The sequence below is a fragment of the Pteronotus mesoamericanus genome, unplaced genomic scaffold (assembly GCF_021234165.1).
Source record: "Pteronotus mesoamericanus isolate MK-2021 breed Mesoamerican mustached bat unplaced genomic scaffold, CSHL_Meso_final contig_164, whole genome shotgun sequence".
NCBI classification, from domain to species: Eukaryota; Metazoa; Chordata; class Mammalia; order Chiroptera; family Mormoopidae; genus Pteronotus; species Pteronotus mesoamericanus.
In genome coordinates this window covers 24,833,078-24,850,041 of record NW_026555065.1, presented here as the reverse complement: position 1 = coordinate 24,850,041, position 16,964 = coordinate 24,833,078, and the positions used below count along the sequence as shown (strand labels likewise).

The 16,964-nt window shown below is 46.5% G+C and overlaps 1 protein-coding gene across 1 annotated transcript; it reads left to right on the top strand.

Annotated features, from left to right (window-relative positions):
• Nucleotides 1–703: 703 nt before the first annotated feature.
• On the top strand, nt 704–16,964 carry THBS1 (thrombospondin 1). Its single transcript, XM_054565600.1, has 22 exons — nt 704–858; nt 1,416–1,511; nt 1,782–2,341; nt 3,266–3,341; nt 3,645–3,844; nt 3,959–4,081; nt 5,073–5,166; nt 6,602–6,775; nt 7,074–7,250; nt 7,579–7,752; nt 8,012–8,139; nt 8,253–8,405; nt 8,850–9,068; nt 9,537–9,644; nt 10,086–10,245; nt 10,403–10,521; nt 12,059–12,293; nt 12,469–12,696; nt 12,865–13,136; nt 13,586–13,683; nt 13,994–14,133; nt 14,978–16,964. Exons 2-22 carry the CDS (start codon nt 1,445–1,447, stop codon nt 14,983–14,985), a joined length of 3,513 nt encoding a protein of 1,170 aa, XP_054421575.1. The 5' UTR covers nt 704–858; nt 1,416–1,444; the 3' UTR covers nt 14,986–16,964.

Sequence of the window (16,964 nt, the reverse complement as noted above, 5' to 3'; positions counted from 1 at the left end):
ATTCCTGACTAGAAAGAAGTTGCCCTCTCAGGTCCCCGTTATCAGAATACGCATACCGCCCCCAAGCGGCAAGCTATGGAAGCGCTGCGGCAATCGCAAGAAGCGACCTCCGCGAGGACTCAGACTGCAGTCCCTGCAGAAAGTGTACCCCCGACGGGGCGCGAGAACGCGAGCTCGGTACGCCGACCTGCCAGCCGGCGTGACACCACGCTCATCTCCTCTAGTGGGTCAGGCGGAGGGCAGGCGAGGGCAGGGGCGCAGCTTCGCGGAGCGGGGCGCATGGTCCCCCAATCCACCGGGATCGCTGGATGAGGGGCCATCGCCCAGCCCTTCAAACAGACAGGTTTGTCTGAAAGCCCCCGAGGGTCTTAGGTGCGTGACAGTCACTGGTCGGGATGCTCACACTGAACACATCATGCCCTCGTGGCGCAAGAGTCAAAGTGCTGAGCCCGCGTGCGCCAAGGCCGCGTGGGCGGGCACCTCTTTTTCTGAGAAGTTCCAGGGCTCTTCGATCCCGACCCCCGCCTCCCCCTTTACTTTCTAGCTGGAAAATTGTGCGCCGAGCGGCGGGGGGCGGAGAGAGGAACCCAGACTGGCCCCCTCCCGCTTCCTGCCCCGCTGCCTCCGATTGGCCAGAGGAATGCCCAGGAATGCGAGCGCCGCTTTAAAAGCGCGTGGCTCCTCCGCCTCGCCAGCCAGTGCAGCGGAGCCGGCCGCGACTCCCGACTCCTGCGAGATCTCCCCGCGCACCCTCCGACCCCGGCCGCCGCCTCTCCGGCGCACCGCGCTCTGCAGGACTCGGCGCCCGTCGGTGCTTCCCCGCCGCCACTCCGGGCGTCTGTGCCCGTGTGCACACAGGTAAGGGGTCCCTGAGCGGCCGCAGAGGACCAACGCTGCCCTGGCCAGCCGCCTCGGACACAGAGGCTCCAGCCCCTCAGGGACCTCGGACCCCATCTTGTCCGTCCCAGCTGCTGGGGAGTCTCTTCTCGTGGAAGAGCTCCAGAGCCCTTTTCTCCAGCTTTGGGGTTCACAAACCACTCCTCGGGACACCCCAAGGTTTTCTTCTAATCACTAAGACCGCCCCCCCCCCATCTTTCCATCAGTCCTCTAGAAAAGAGTCCACTTTCCCATGCCCTCCTCGTCCTGCTTTTACCCTCAACTTCCCAGGGAAAACCCCAGATTGTTAGTCTTTAATTCCCCCCACCCCCACCCCCCACTTTAGAACCACAACCTCCTGCCTTCAACTCGCACTTTCTTCCTGATGCCCTCTCCAAAGTATATTCTGCTTTCCCTCATCCCAGCAAATGTGGGACCAAGTGGCGATCCCCAAGGACCGGGCCCCATGCCCAGCCCTCAGTTGTTGCCACCTTCCCTGCTTTGCCACCTCTTACCTTGGGCTCTGCTTCCTGCTGCAGGCTCCCAGCTGGGCACAGACAGCTCCACCATGGGACGGGCCTGGGGATTCAGTATCCTGTTCTTCTTGCACGTGTGTAGCTCCAGCCGCATTTCAGGTGAGTGTGTATAATACCTTTGACGGGGTAGGGAAGATGAGGAGGTGCTGGTTACCCCAGGTGTGCCTCCCTCCCAGCTCTCCTCTCCCAGCTGTTTTTCCCTGAGCCTTGACTGGATGGAGGTCAGGTTGCAGGTTCTTTTGACCATGGTGTTAATCAGCTCTTTCAGTAGTTTTCACCCAGTCTCTCTGGCCCCACCCCTCAGCTGAGCCTCCCCACCCCTGGCCCCTGCCTAGAAAGCTCACAGCGTGTCCTGCTCCTGTCTGACAGAGCCTGGGGGAGATAACAGCGTGTTCGACATCTTTGAACTCACGGGGGCTGCCCGCAAGGGCTCTGGGCGCCGACTGGTGAAGGGTCCTGACCCTTCTAGCCCAGCCTTCCGCATCGAGGATGCCAACCTGATCCCCTCCGTGCCTGATGACAAGTTCCAAGACCTAGTGGACGCTGTGCGCGCGGAGAAAGGTTTCCTTCTCCTGGCCTCCCTGAGACAGATGAAGAAGACCCGAGGCACGCTGCTGGCAGTGGAGCGGAAAGACCACTCCGGCCAGGTCTTCAGCGTGGTCTCCAATGGCAAAGCGGGCACCCTGGACCTGAGCCTGACCGTGCAGGGGAAGCAGCATGTGGTGTCGGTGGAAGAAGCACTCCTGGCCACTGGCCAGTGGAAGACCATCACCCTGTTTGTGCAGGAGGACAGGGCCCAGCTGTACATCGACTGTGAGAAGATGGAGAATGCTGAGCTAGACGTCCCCATCCAAAGCATCTTCACCAGGGACCTGGCCAGTGTCGCCAGACTCCGCATCGCCAAAGGGGGTGTCAATGACAATTTCCAGGTGAGGCCTCTTCTCTGATTCCTGGTCTGTCGGGTCGACTGCTAGCCAGCTGATCTGTGAGGAGGGCTGTAGCAAGAGAGGCAGGTGTTCCCGTAGAGGAAATACTGCCTGTGGACTAAAGCAGCGGTTCCAAAACTTGAGGGAGCATCAGAATCTCCTGGAAGCCTTGTTAAAGCACATACTGCTGCACCCAACCCCTTTCAATTCAGTAGGTGTAGGCTGGAGCCAGATAATTTGTATTTCTAACAAGGTCCAGGTGAGGTTGATGCTGGGGAGGAGGGGTGGTATCCTGGGGACCACACTTTGAAACCTACTAAAAGAAACAAATGGTTTTCCTGTAACAGCCTGTTCAAGCCTTAGGTACTCCTTATACTCTTCTCAAGAAAATAACTTATTTCAAGTGCATTCAACCAACTGTAACATTGCTTGAAATATTAATATTGGATACTTTGTTCAAGCAGAATAAATACCACTTTGCTATTTGATCCCCCATGGGGATGTAGTGGGTCTCAGATAAAAAGGTTAAAGCAGTGGTGATTTGCTGCTGCAGCTTCTTCCTTGCTTAAACTTCTAGGTCTTGCCACTGTGGCTTTGAAACTCCCACATTTAACTCTTTGACACTGAAGAGTGTCACTATATCCTCCGGTGTAATATCAGATTCCATTTCCTGTGTACCCACATAGGCTGATAACTGAACTCTTTGCAAAATACTGAAGACTTGGCAGAAGACACAATTAAGATTTTGAAGTCATTTGGCAATTTATGTTGGTGTGTTATTTTGGCATGGTGATCTTGAAAGGGAGCTCTTTTAAACTTTTAGAACGTCTATTGTGTGCTTTTTCTAGCATAAACAGCATCCCCCGCCCACATACCCCCCCACCCCGCCCCGCCAGTCTGCAAGTAACGCGTGTTCTCTGCCCACAGGGGGTGCTGCAGAATGTGAGGTTTGTCTTTGGAACCACACCAGAGGACATCCTCAGGAACAAAGGCTGCTCCAGCTGTGAGTGCCCTTCTATTTTTAGGGTACATGGGGAAATTACACTCAAAACAAGCCGAGAAACTTAAGCCATGTTGGTTGTGTATGAATTACCCTGGGTGACATAGATAAGCGGTATATAAAAGTGACTTTAAAGGCTAGTATATAAAAGTGATCTTAAAGGCTATTCCGCACACATACATCCCCTCCACCTGCACCCCTCACCCCAAATGAAATGCCCTTTACAACTAGGAACAGTAGGGGTTAGCTGGTGAGAGCATCTCCTATTACTTTTCTCATTGTGTGTGTTTCTTTGTTTTTTGGCAGCTACCAATGTCCTTCTCACCCTTGACAACAACGTTGTGAATGGTTCCAGCCCTGCCATCCGCACTAACTATATCGGCCATAAGACAAAGGATCTGCAAGCCATCTGTGGCATCTCTTGCGACGAGCTGTCCAACATGGTCCTGGAGCTCAGGGGCCTGCGCACCATCGTGACCACACTTCAGGACAGCATCCGCAAAGTGGTCAGTGGCCTCCACTCCCAGCCCTTTAACGTGATCCCTGAAGCTTTAGCCTTTAGTATGATGCCAACCAATTAAAATGAGGTTAGACACTCATGACCTTTCTCCCCCTTTTAGACTGAGGAGAACAAAGAGTTGGCCAATGAGCTGAGGAGGCCTCCCCTCTGCTACCACAATGGAGTTCAGTACAGGAATCATGAGGAATGGACTGTTGATAGCTGCACTGAGTGTCGCTGTCAGGTAAGGGATCTTTACAAACTGAAACACAAATTGATGGCAGGTGTTTGAAGCCACAATCCCTGGGGAAATACCCAGTTGGCCACACAAGCTCTCTTTATGTTCCATGGCCTGATACCAAAAGTATGTGTGTGTCTGTGTGTTTTTAAGATGCAATTATGACATCTACCATCTATTTAAACTTTCAAAGTTTTTCAAAGTCTTAATTATACCCCAGGCTAAGTACCAAAAAGGACAAATCTAAGACATCTGAATAACTTACCTGCTTTATTTCAAAGACTAAGTGTTGAATGTCATGGTAAATAACACCTGGTTGGAACTTCCCCCCCAAACCCTGATTTGCATTCAGCTATGACAAGGAGATTCTTTTAATACAGTTACTGACTGTTCAAATTGCTCAGCCTGACATTGTTAGGATGTAACTGTCTGCTTAGCTCAGATGGCATGTCCCACAGTGTGTGTGTCACTCTAGCTCTCCCCAGTGCCAGCAGCAGGTGAGTTTGGGAGTTTATCTGGCTCATTAAGCAAAGTCAAGCTTAAATACAAATCATGGATTGCTGGATTTTTGGAGCTATCTTTGCTAAATGCCTGTTCCAGGTCTATACATGAGGGGGAAAAAAATATGCTCCTTGCTCATCTTTTCCCCATAGAGATAATAATTTTTAAATTTAAAAGTACCAGCAGAGTTTTGACCTCAATTTCAGAGGCAGATTAATAAATCTGACCCATGATAGTTGGTGATTGCCTTTGGATAAATTCTTCATGCATTAGCTTCCACCATTGACTAAATAGCCATTAAGAGCTCACCACGGGATGGAGTGACAAGCAGCCAATCCTAGGACTGGCTGCAGAGAAGACGCCTTCTATTCACATCTTTCCAGTAGAGCATTTTTAGCTATCACCATTCATCTTATAACTGAAATGTTTAATAGTCTGTAAAACTCTGCTTCCAATATGTTTAGTAACCCATTTCTTCCTCCCTCTTGCCCTGCAGAACTCAGTTACCATCTGCAAAAAAGTGTCCTGCCCCATTATGCCCTGCTCCAATGCCACAGTTCCTGATGGAGAATGCTGCCCCCGGTGTTGGCGTAAGTCCCTAAAGCTGGATAGCCACTCTTCAGTGACCAGGTCAATGCTGGGGAGAGCTCAGCACAACACGAGAACCCTACCGCCATTGCCATATGTTTTCATTCAGTTTCTTGCTGCAGCATCTGGTTAACTGGTGGCTTGTTTGCTGTATAAAGCCAAAAACTCCATTATGACTCAATCTTATTTATCCCTCTGGATAATGGCATAGGCGATAATAATCTTGGTATGGCTTATTGATCCTGATTGTATGCCTTGAGGAAAAGGGAGATAATTTGTCGCAGCAATAACTCTCAAGTTAACTGCTTCTAGAATTTGGCCTTATGGCTTAGCGTTAAAAATCTGCTCACCAGAGAAATTGATGGGCTTTAGTGTGAGCATTGGACTTAGTTGGACCTAAAACTTCTACCCAATTTATCTGCAGGAGTAAGAGACCTAGGGAATAGTAGTTTGAGTTTTAGGGAACCAACAGAAATAAGGCACTATATTGTTCCATAGCATCCTATCCCTGGTTTTTGTTGCCAGTATAAGTTATTCATTGGGCTGAGACAATATTGAGTGACAGTGGTACAAGTCATAAAAACGATTCAGCACAACTAAACTAAGAAAACAGGAAAGTAGCACTCGCCCTGCACACACTCCTACACCTACACATGCTGGTCACAGCTCAGAATAACCAGTCCCATCCAGCGATCATGTTCATGATATCGGCACTGTGATAATCATTTGTTTATTTGGCTCTATTCAGTATTCACTTCAGGTGTGGGTTAAAGAGAACAAAGCTAGCTGGAGTCTAGTGGAGTTTTCAGGTTGAATCAGGGATTGCCAGGAAAATTTCCAACTGATGGCAAGAGGAAACAAATTCTCCATCTTGTGTCTGATAGAGCAAGATGTGCTTGTAGTCATTGTGCCTGGGCAGATGGTAAACACACACTCTCCTCTTGTAAAATATGTGCAGAGAAGGCCCCAAATGCTAAGGCAAGAGGAGCAACACACTAATTAACCTCATGACCAAGTTGGAGCCCAGAGCCAACAGCAGCTCACTGGCCAAACACATGGTCTCTGGCTCCCCTAAAAATCAGAAGTGACTCCTAGAAGCTTCCTAAAAACTCTGGTGTTCTTGGAAGCTTGAGACTCAAAAAGCCTACCAAGAGATTTTAAGTCAGGAAAGGGAAACTCATTTGAAATGCTGAGAGAGGAGAAAGAAAGCAACGATGAATAGAACACACACTGGGAGGAGGCTGAGCTGTGCTGACCCAGGCAAAGCATTCAGTTACCCCGGTGCAGCATCCATACTGACCTGGGATAAACCCCTTGGTGGCTGGCCTAAGGTATCTCCTGCTTTTCACCCTTTGGCAAGGGAAGAAAGTCCTGAACAGAGCAGTCGAACGAAGAGTCTTAATGATCACACATTAAATGACCCCGTTTCCCCTGCAGCCAGCGACTCTGCGGACGATGGCTGGTCCCCATGGTCCGAGTGGACCTCCTGCTCTGCAACATGTGGCAACGGGATCCAGCAGCGTGGCCGCTCCTGTGACAGCCTCAACAACCGATGCGAGGGCTCCTCCGTCCAGACGCGGACCTGCCACATCCAGGAGTGTGACAAGAGATGTAAGCATCCTGGCCACTTGGGAATGTGGGGAGCTGACCTGTCCCTGTGATCACCAAGAGCAACTCCCAAGCACAGGGCCTAGGCTCTCTGGATCGGAAGCCTGGTTCTACCGTCCACCTGTACACCCTCAAGCACCATTCACCTGCTGAGACTCTTTCCTCATCTGCGCACTGGGGCCCATAATAGTTCTTGATAGGGTCAGTTTGAGGAATTTAGTTAGATAACGCGCTTACAAAGCAGTTATCACAGAGGTTGGCTCATGGTAAGCATCCGATAACCATCAGCTTTGTACTTTAGTTAAACAGGATGGCGGCTGGAGCCACTGGTCCCCGTGGTCATCTTGTTCTGTGACGTGTGGTGATGGTGTGATCACAAGGATCCGGCTCTGCAACTCTCCCAGCCCCCAGATGAACGGGAAACCGTGCGAAGGCGAAGCCCGGGAGACCAGGGCCTGCCAGAAAGACGCCTGCCCTGGTGAGTGTGGGCGCACGGCCTGCCAGGGGCTGAGCCCGAGCGGCAGCTCTGCCCTGCTGGTTGCCTGGCATCTGACCTGTCTGCTCAGTGGATCATGGAGGGGGAAAAGGTTACTTTCTAGAGAAACAAACAAGCAAAGTCCTACATACTCAGCAACTTCTTTTAATGGAAAACAGAAGGAAAACCATTTCAAACTCTCCCTTTTCCCAGACATTCTTCATGCGTCAGGGCAGCCATGGTTTCTTGAACAAATGTCGGAGAGTCTTCTGTGATGGGTAAGGTGTTTGAAATGGACTTTAACTTCTGCATGCGGTTTGCTTTCTTACAGTCAATGGAGGCTGGGGTCCCTGGTCACCATGGGACATCTGTTCTGTCACCTGCGGAGGAGGGGTACAGAAACGTAGCCGGCTCTGCAACAACCCCACTCCCCAGTTTGGAGGCAAGGACTGTGTCGGGGACGTGATGGAAAACCAGATCTGCAACCAGCAGGACTGTCCAATTGGTGAGCCATGAGGCCTGGGACAGACCATCCTGGGGTTTCTTCTAACTGAATGCTATGGTCAGCGTTCAAGGGCCTTCTGGCTTTGGATGGTCCTGAGCGGTTTGATTACTCTGAAATGCCAGATGGACAACATAACCTCAAGTTATCGGTTACATATAGTCCTACAGTATTTTACAATGTAATGTATTGTATTTTCACTGGCCAGTGTGACAGTTAACAGCAGCTTAGACCAACCATTTCCCTGTCTCTCTCGTCTCAGACGGATGCCTGTCCAATCCCTGCTTTGCCGGCACCAAGTGTACTAGCTACCCTGATGGCAGCTGGAAGTGCGGTGCCTGTCCCCCTGGCTACAGCGGAAATGGCATCCACTGCAAAGATGTTGATGAGGTGAGAAACTGATGGCCCAGAGCTACGACTTTGAGGAAAGCAGTTAACTTGTGCTACTCATTTCCTGTGGCAGTGTGTTCTAAACAGTAAGCAAACTGTTTTCTCTTCCATAGTGCAAACTAGTGCCTGACGCCTGCTTCACCCACAACGGAGAGCACAGGTGTGAGAACACAGACCCCGGCTACAACTGCCTGCCCTGCCCCCCGCGCTTCACCGGCCCGCAGCCCTTCGGCCAGGGCGTGGAGCACGCCACTGCCAACAAGCAGGTACGGGGGTCAGCCTGGTAGACCTCCATGAAGGAGGGGTGTCTCCCATGGAAACATTGGGACAGGGAGCAGTGTCATTTCCTCCTTCTCACAAAAAAAACAAAGGGGGTGACTGCCCAATCCAGCTTTTAGAATCATGACTAGAAAATCCTTTGTAAATCCAGCAGCGGAAGAATAGTCCGTCACATTTGAAAATGCTGCTCTAGAATAAATGGTAAGCCAATGGAGCTGTAAACTGAGGGCAGGAAACACACACACAAAGCGGTGTTCACCTGTAAGCTGGACATCTGCAGGGGACGATGGGGAAGGACAGAAGCAACCCACACTCCTCTCCATGGAGCCTCTGCCTGTCCAGAGATGATAGGGATCTGGGTTCTTCTTGCTTCTGTGGTACCTGGAGACTCTTGAAGGCTCTGCATTAACATCAGGATGTTGTCCTCTCAGGTGTGCAAACCCCGCAACCCGTGCACAGACGGGACACACAACTGCAACAAAAACGCCAAGTGCAACTACCTGGGCCATTACAGCGACCCCATGTACCGCTGCGAGTGCAAGCCCGGCTACGCTGGCAATGGCATCATCTGCGAGGAGGACACCGACCTGGACGGCTGGCCCAACGAGGACCTGGTGTGTGTGGCCAATGCAACCTACCACTGCAAAAAGGTAAAACCAGCTCCCTCACGAGCCCCCAGGGAGAAAGCCCATCAAGAGAGCAGGCGAGGGAATTTTTAATGCTTAAAGTTTGAAAATGAAAATGAAAGACTGGGTCACCCGAAGGCGGAGCAGCAGTAGTTCTTAGTAATAGTAAAGCACTTGGTGCCAAGAACGTGGCTGTGGCGGGCCCTTTCGGCACTTGTGTTCCATAGTCCATTATTTTGCCCCCCCCCCCCACAAATATGTTCACTTCTCTATTAAATTCCAGCAGACTCTGTGGCTTGTTTCCAGCGTGTATAAAGCCTGGAGCATTTCTACAAATCTTATATAAACATATGTATCCCCCAAGAAAACGTTTTAATTTTTTTGTCTTCCCATAAAAAACTAGTTGTTACGGAGTAGCAGTCAGTTCTTTTCGTGCATGAGCTGAGCAGAGGACATGCAAACTGCAGCTGTAACACGTGTCTTCTCTTTCAGGATAATTGCCCCAACCTTCCCAACTCAGGGCAGGAAGACTACGACAAGGATGGCATCGGCGATGCCTGTGATGACGATGACGACAATGATAAAATTCCAGATGAAAGGGTAAAAACACACATTTCCCATTCCTCTTTCATCTTTGATATTCAGCTAATAGCCCGAAACACTGTAAGATTCAGAGTTATGAGGAACAATATACCGAACTGATATATAAATTAGAAATTATTCATTGTGTTGCAGTAGTTTGAGGACATAGCTGTTGCCAAGCGAATTCTGAAATGAGGGTTTTGTTTTTCATCACAATCTTCCTTCCCCCACTTTTGAGCAAGATACACAAACAAATGACACTTTGCTCCCCAGATTCATTTATGATGTCCTGGCCTTTCCATGGGCAGTGATCATTTTACACTCAGTGCGCAGTTAGTATACCCACTAGGTAAAAAATAACTGCTGCAGAATTTTGCAGTTTTACGTGTGTTACGCATGCAGTTCGAGCTTGAGCTGGTTTCACAATGTTGTAAAATGTTCCACTTCTTCTCTTTCCAGGACAACTGTCCATTCCATTACAACCCAGCCCAGTATGACTATGACAGAGATGACGTGGGAGACCGCTGTGACAACTGCCCCTACAACCACAACCCAGATCAGGCAGACACAGACAACAACGGAGAAGGAGACGCCTGTGCTGCAGACATCGATGGGGACGGTAAGGCACTCCCTGACTCCGGCAGGCCCATCGGGGGTGGTGGCAGCACTCAGCTTTCGAATGACTTTTTTCCCCGCCCAGGCTGTTAAGTGTGCGGCTTGGTTGAAACAACCGAGGCTGGAGATTGCAGCTCATATTTGACCCCCGTTCTCTGCAGGTATTCTCAATGAGCGAGACAACTGCCAGTACGTCTACAATGTGGACCAGAGGGACACCGATATGGATGGGGTTGGAGATCAGTGTGACAACTGCCCTCTGGAACACAATCCAGATCAGGTAGGTGAATTCCTTTCAAAATATTTCAGCTGAGTATTGGAATGTCCCTTTCTAGGCCTCTGAAATGTAGAGTGCAGGCACTTTCATTACCATGGCCCCCCATGGTCTCGTAGCCAATTATTATATTTTATGTAAAGAGTTTGCCAGACGTGATCTCCTTGCAAGATCATTAGCATGATGGTGTTGTTAAATTCGATCTTGTCTCATACCGGAAGGTCTACTTGACTTGTTCAGCATAACATACCATTAAGAGAAATTATACAACGTAGAAATCTGTAATTGAAAACTCTAGTAATATTAATCATATTTAAGAGTAGGAGATGAAAGAAAATATCCTTAAGCAAAATAACCATTTTCCTGGCTAATGATATAATCTGGCTGGAAGAAAATCATCAAACTAAAAATACTCTCCCTAAACTGGAGAAATCCCTGTCATTCGTCAAAAGTGTTTGGCAATGCAGAGACATCATTCTCTGCCTGTGCGGGGGAGTGCTACAAATATGAACATCTGAAAGTATTTCTTTTCTGCAATTGTCCATCATTATTTTCTAGGGACAAAGGAATTTTTTTTCTAAAATGCATTTTTCTGAAAATTTACAAACCAGCTTTTAAAAAATGGGAATATTCTTATAAGATTCAAGAGATGAGAAATTTAGTATTTACTCTTAGGAGGTCCTGTAAAACAAAAAAGGCAAGAGGATGAAGTTTTGGGGCCATAATGGAAAAGTGTGAATAATCTGAAATAGCTTTGCTGGCCAAAGAGCATTGAGAGTCATATTTTAAGAGTGTGTCTTACCATATATTAAACTTTTTTGATATCATTTAACCTCCCTGGATGAGTTTTTGGTTCCTCAGACTATAATCAAATTTATAACAAAATTCAGGCATTATGTAAAAACCTTACTAGCAAAGAGCCTAAATACTGGCAAGAAAAATCCCACCTTGTGCATAAGTAATTTTTAAGCATCCCAGGTACACTGGATAATGTGAAAGCACTCAGAAATACAGCTTTGAGAAAACTTATTTGACTTCACCTGAGCCAACAGGTGACAGTCTTTATGGACTAGATGTATAAAACCAAATATCTGAAAAACTAATTGATCCCTAGTCTCTGAACTACCCCGTATGCACAAAAAAAAAGCAGTGCTATGTTTCCATGACTTAATGGCCTAGATAGAGTAGGAGTTGACATGTCAACAAATTTACAATTGAAACCCTTCAATTGAAAAAAAACAAAATGTACCCCTAGAATTTAACACTGCATTTCATCCTTAGTGATTAAATAATACTTTCTATTTCATTTTATTTAGAATGTTTTATATTTTTAAAAAGCTCTTAAATACCTTTTCAAATTTTCACACGAAAACAAGGACCAAGGGAAAAAAAACCTTAAAATTTGTTACTATTACCATCTTTCGGCAATAGCCTATAGACATAAGACTCCGCTGGCCATATCAGACATTGGAGAATCTTCCATTAAGTTATAATTAATATTGACAATTTATACCTCAATTTACCCTTCGCTTCTCTCTTTCAGCTTGACTCTGACTCAGACCGCATTGGAGATACCTGTGACAACAATCAGGATATTGATGAAGATGGCCACCAGAACAACCTGGACAACTGTCCCTACGTGCCCAATGCCAACCAGGCCGACCATGATAAAGATGGCAAGGGAGATGCCTGTGACCATGATGATGACAATGACGGCATTCCTGATGACAGGGACAACTGCAGGCTCGTGCCCAATCCTGACCAGAAGGACTCTGATGGTGAGTCAGTAGAACCACTTTGTAAGGGAGTGACTGAAACCATGGCTCTCCAGAAACAATAACAAAGCTGAATGCATGCGAGAGGATGAGGAGACCGAATGCCAACTTGGACAAGATAGTGAATTTCTGACATCAGTAATAAGTCTTTCACTGAACTCTTGCCTTTTGCCATTAGGTGATGGTCGAGGTGATGCTTGCAAAGATGATTTTGACCATGACAGTGTGCCAGACATCGATGACATCTGTCCTGAAAATGTTGATATCAGTGAGACCGACTTCCGCCGATTCCAGATGATTCCTCTAGATCCCAAAGGGACATCCCAAAATGACCCTAACTGGGTGGTACGCCATCAGGGTAAAGAACTTGTCCAGACTGTCAACTGTGATCCTGGACTGGCTGTAGGTGAGTAGTGAATTCTTTGAACAAAAGGCTGATTCATACATGGGAAAGAAGCGAATATAAAACCTGGCAACTGTGTGTGTCCCTGTGGGTACTAAGGATGTCTGGGAATGTAATGGGGAACTGTCTGAAAGCAGCAGTTTTTAATCTGGGCCTGGCCTCTTCTTCAAGGTTATGACGAGTTTAATGCTGTGGACTTCAGTGGCACCTTCTTCATCAACACCGAAAGGGACGATGACTATGCTGGGTTTGTGTTTGGCTACCAGTCCAGCAGCCGCTTCTATGTTGTGATGTGGAAGCAGATCACCCAGTCCTACTGGGACACCAACCCCACAAGGGCTCAAGGATACTCAGGCCTTTCTGTGAAAGTTGTAAACTCCACCACGGGGCCTGGCGAGCACCTGCGAAATGCCCTGTGGCACACAGGAAACACCCCTGGCCAGGTAGGAACACCGCCTGCGGAAGGGAGTGAGTGGAGGACGGGGGAGTGCGTGGAGGGGTGCTTGACGAGCACTGGGGGTGCTGTGCTTTGACCAAGACTCAGAGGGAGTCTTAGATACCGTGTTCCCAGCAGCACCGACTGCAGCACAAAGCGCTGCTTTGTGAAACCATAATTGTGTCTGAGAGGGCTGCATCATAACTAGAGTTAGCCTTCAAATCCAAAGGCAGTTTCAGCCTCTTCAAACAAAAGGGCTCCTTCGCTTCTTTCTACTTCATATGTTCGTTCAGGGGCACACGGCAAATGAAAGAGTGAAGCCTCAGAAAAAATTCTACATTTCAGCCCTCTACCTTAGGTCAATTTGGTACCTTTCAAGCACTGTTTCTTACAGAATGAAATATAAATCATCTCATCATGGAGCTGTGTTTCAACCTTCTCCTTTTTTACCTTCAGGTACGCACTCTGTGGCATGACCCTCGTCACATAGGCTGGAAAGATTTCACCGCCTACAGATGGCGTCTCAGCCACAGGCCAAAGACTGGTTTCATTCGGTAAGATTGCACTGATTAAATTTCACTTACAGTCACAACGATGGGCAAGAAGGAACAGGCCAAAATATAGGGGTGTCACTAAGAAGGGGAAGGGGCAAGTCAAGGAACATGTGGTAAAGGACCCATGGACAAAGATAGTCGGGGGGAAGGACTGAAAGTGAAAGGTAAGGGCTGGGTAGAGCGGAGGAGAGTAATGGGGGGAAATGGGGACAACTATAATTGAACAAAAAAAAAATGTAAATAAAATTAAAAACAAATTAAAAAAAAAACCAAAGGGGTATCACTAACAAGATTTTCTTTTTTCCTACAGAGTGGTGATGTATGAAGGGAAGAAAATCATGGCAGACTCAGGACCCATCTATGACAAAACCTATGCTGGCGGTAGACTAGGGTTGTTTGTCTTCTCTCAAGAAATGGTGTTCTTCTCCGACCTGAAATACGAATGCAGAGGTAGGAGCCACAGAACAGTAAATGTGCAGTTGACATCTCTAATTCAGACAGATATCAAGAATGTCAGTTATGGGAGAATCTGATTTAAAGACTTACAAAGTTACCTGTATTTTGCTGTTGAACACACAATGATAAAAATGAAATAAGGCCTATCGACTGCAGCTTATGAAATCCTGAGTCTTGTTAACAATATTAATTTACTTAGCAGTCTGTGTTCTTCATACACAGTGCGAAGGTAAACTGCAAACACGCTCCTGTACAGGTTAGACCACATTAATAATACTTAAAATTTGACAAGTTTCTACGCCTTACTCCTTGAGGTTTTGTGTATGCCACTGCGGCACACGTTGTTTCTCAGACCTTGCCCTGTTATCCATGGCAGGGAAAAGAGTATTGCCTTCATCCTGGCATGCCAATACTCACTACTAACCTTAGCTGTTTTTTCTCCATTCTTATTCACCCAGTGGTTACTTAATCTCATGGAATCCAGCATTGGGCCTACCAAAAAAATAAATGCTCTATAAATGTTTACTGGGACAAGGCCTAATGCCAACTAAATCAATTAGAGTAAAAAAATAAACAGTGAATTTTACTCAAACAATACTTAGAAATTCAGACTCAGTAACATATACATAAAATACCCTAAACTTTAAAACACCGAAAGCCTCAGGGGGCACAGCCTAACAGTGTTCAAACACAGGCACATTTAATTTTATAAACTGACCATCTTAAATTACGCTTTTGTCATTATAAAAGTAGAGCTATATACCTCGGTTTTAATTCATTAATTGTTATTAAGGTGACAGTCCCTTCATGAATTTTTATTTGTTTATTTACTTAACAGATTCCTAATCTTCAAACTGTTGATCAAAAGACTGATCATAACCAACGCTGGTATTGCACCTTCTGGAACTATGGGCTTAAGAAAACCCCCAGGATCACTCCTCCCTGCCTGCCTTTTTTCTCTGCTTGCATCAGTGTGGACTCCTAAAACACGTGACTTGACTCAAGAAAACGCCATTTTCCAAATCAGACTCAGCATTCAGCCTCTGAGAAGAGAATCTTCCAAGAATATAAACGATTACTTTGGTTTGCTTTTGGAAAAAGCAAAAGTATCCACCTGCTTCAGTGGAAAGGCGCCAGCTCCACTCAGCTTTCATCAGGGCAGGGTGCTACTGTGAGGCCACCTCTGAGCAGTGGACTCAAAAGCGCTTCCAGGCATGTGAGAGAAGGGAGGACTCACTAGAATTGGCAAACAAAACCACTCCTGCCCTCCTCCCTCGGGAATAGGGGGAGCAGGGGCCAAAGCCCTACGGGGAGGGCGCAAACCCAAGAGATGATTGTATGAGGAGAATATGGAGGAACTGTTACACGTTCGGTACTAAACCATTTTCAGGGGATTGAAAGACTGTTGCTGGATTTCATGATGCTGACTGGTGTTAGCTGATAGGCACTTAAATAGAAGCAGGGGAGGGAGGGAAGGACTGCCTTCTGGGCTTCCCCTTGCATCCCCACCCCTTACACGTCACATACGGTGACCAGAGTAGGGAGGCAGAATTAAACTAGAGAGTAAGGCAGTGCTGGCTGCCACTGCCTGGTTACATGGAAATTGTTGGTTTTAGTCCAGATGTAGCTTGTGCAGATGTAGCAGGAAAATAAGAAAACCTACCATCTCAGTGAGCACCACGCTGCCTCCCAAGGGAGGGGCAGCTATGCTTGTATTTTCATGGTTAGAAAGGCACAAAATTATCGACTTAACTAAAACATTCCTTTTCTCTTTTGTCCTGAATATCATGGAGCTTTCTAATTCTCTTTCGGACTGTAGTTTTGTTTTTTTTACAAGTTACAATGTAAAATATTTATTTTTTACTTACTCTTGAGAACCTGTCTGAAAGACTTCATGGAACAGGAGGAAGCGTAAGGACTATCCACATCATCTTTGTTGAGTCTTCATGACTGTAAGATTGTAAATACAGATTATTTATTAACTCTGTTCTACCTGGAACCTAGGTTTTGTATGGAAAGTGAGAGCAAATAGTTGAGATTTGTCAGCAAATCTCACAAGAAAGGGCACAAGGAAAATCAGCATAGCAAGCTGCTCTTCACTTTGTGCTTAAATGATTTGGGATTTTTGTCTTTTCCAGTGGAATTAGCAGGTTGTCCATTTGCAAGTGTTTTAGATTGCAAAGAAAGCCATGATGCCTTTGATACTGTTTTACCCCATCCCTTGTGCCTATTTCCAGGGAGAAGAAAAGCATCTATGCTTATTTTTTTTTTCATTTTTCCAAAAGAAAAAAATGACAAAGGTGAAACTTATATACAAATATTACCTCATTTGTTGTGTGACTGAGAAAAGAATTTTTGGCTCAAGCAGAAAGAGTTTAAGTGTCTAACAAACTTAAAGCTACTGTAGTACCTAAACAAGTCAATGTTGTACATAGTATAAAAATTCTTTGCAGAAAAGTATTCCCAGTAAGGAAATAGCATTGAAATGTTAGATACAATTTTCTGAAAGTTATTTTTTTCTATCATCTTGTATACCATTGCTTTATTTTTTATAAATTATTTTCTCATTGCCATTGGAATAGATATCTCAGATTGTGTAGATATGCTATTTAAATAATTTATCAGGAAATACTGCCTGTAGAGTTAGTATTTCTATTTTTATAAAATGTTTGCACACTGAATTGAAGAATTGTTGGTTTTTGTTTTATTTTTGATTTGTTTGCTTGCCCCCTCCCCCAGTTTTTACTATTTGCAAATACCTTTTTCTAGGAATGTGCTTTTTTTGTACATTTTATCCACTTTACATTCTAAAGCAGTGTAAGTTG

Coding starts and splice junctions, on each gene's coding strand:
- THBS1 (XM_054565600.1), top strand. CDS start 1,445: ATGGGACGGGCCTGGGGATTCAGTATCCTGTTCTTCTTGCACGTGTGT. Junction 9,069..9,536: donor CAACCTACCACTGCAAAAAG/GTAAAACCAGCT, acceptor CTTCTCTTTCAG/GATAATTGCCCCAACCTTCC. Junction 9,645..10,085: donor ATAAAATTCCAGATGAAAGG/GTAAAAACACAC, acceptor TTCTCTTTCCAG/GACAACTGTCCATTCCATTA.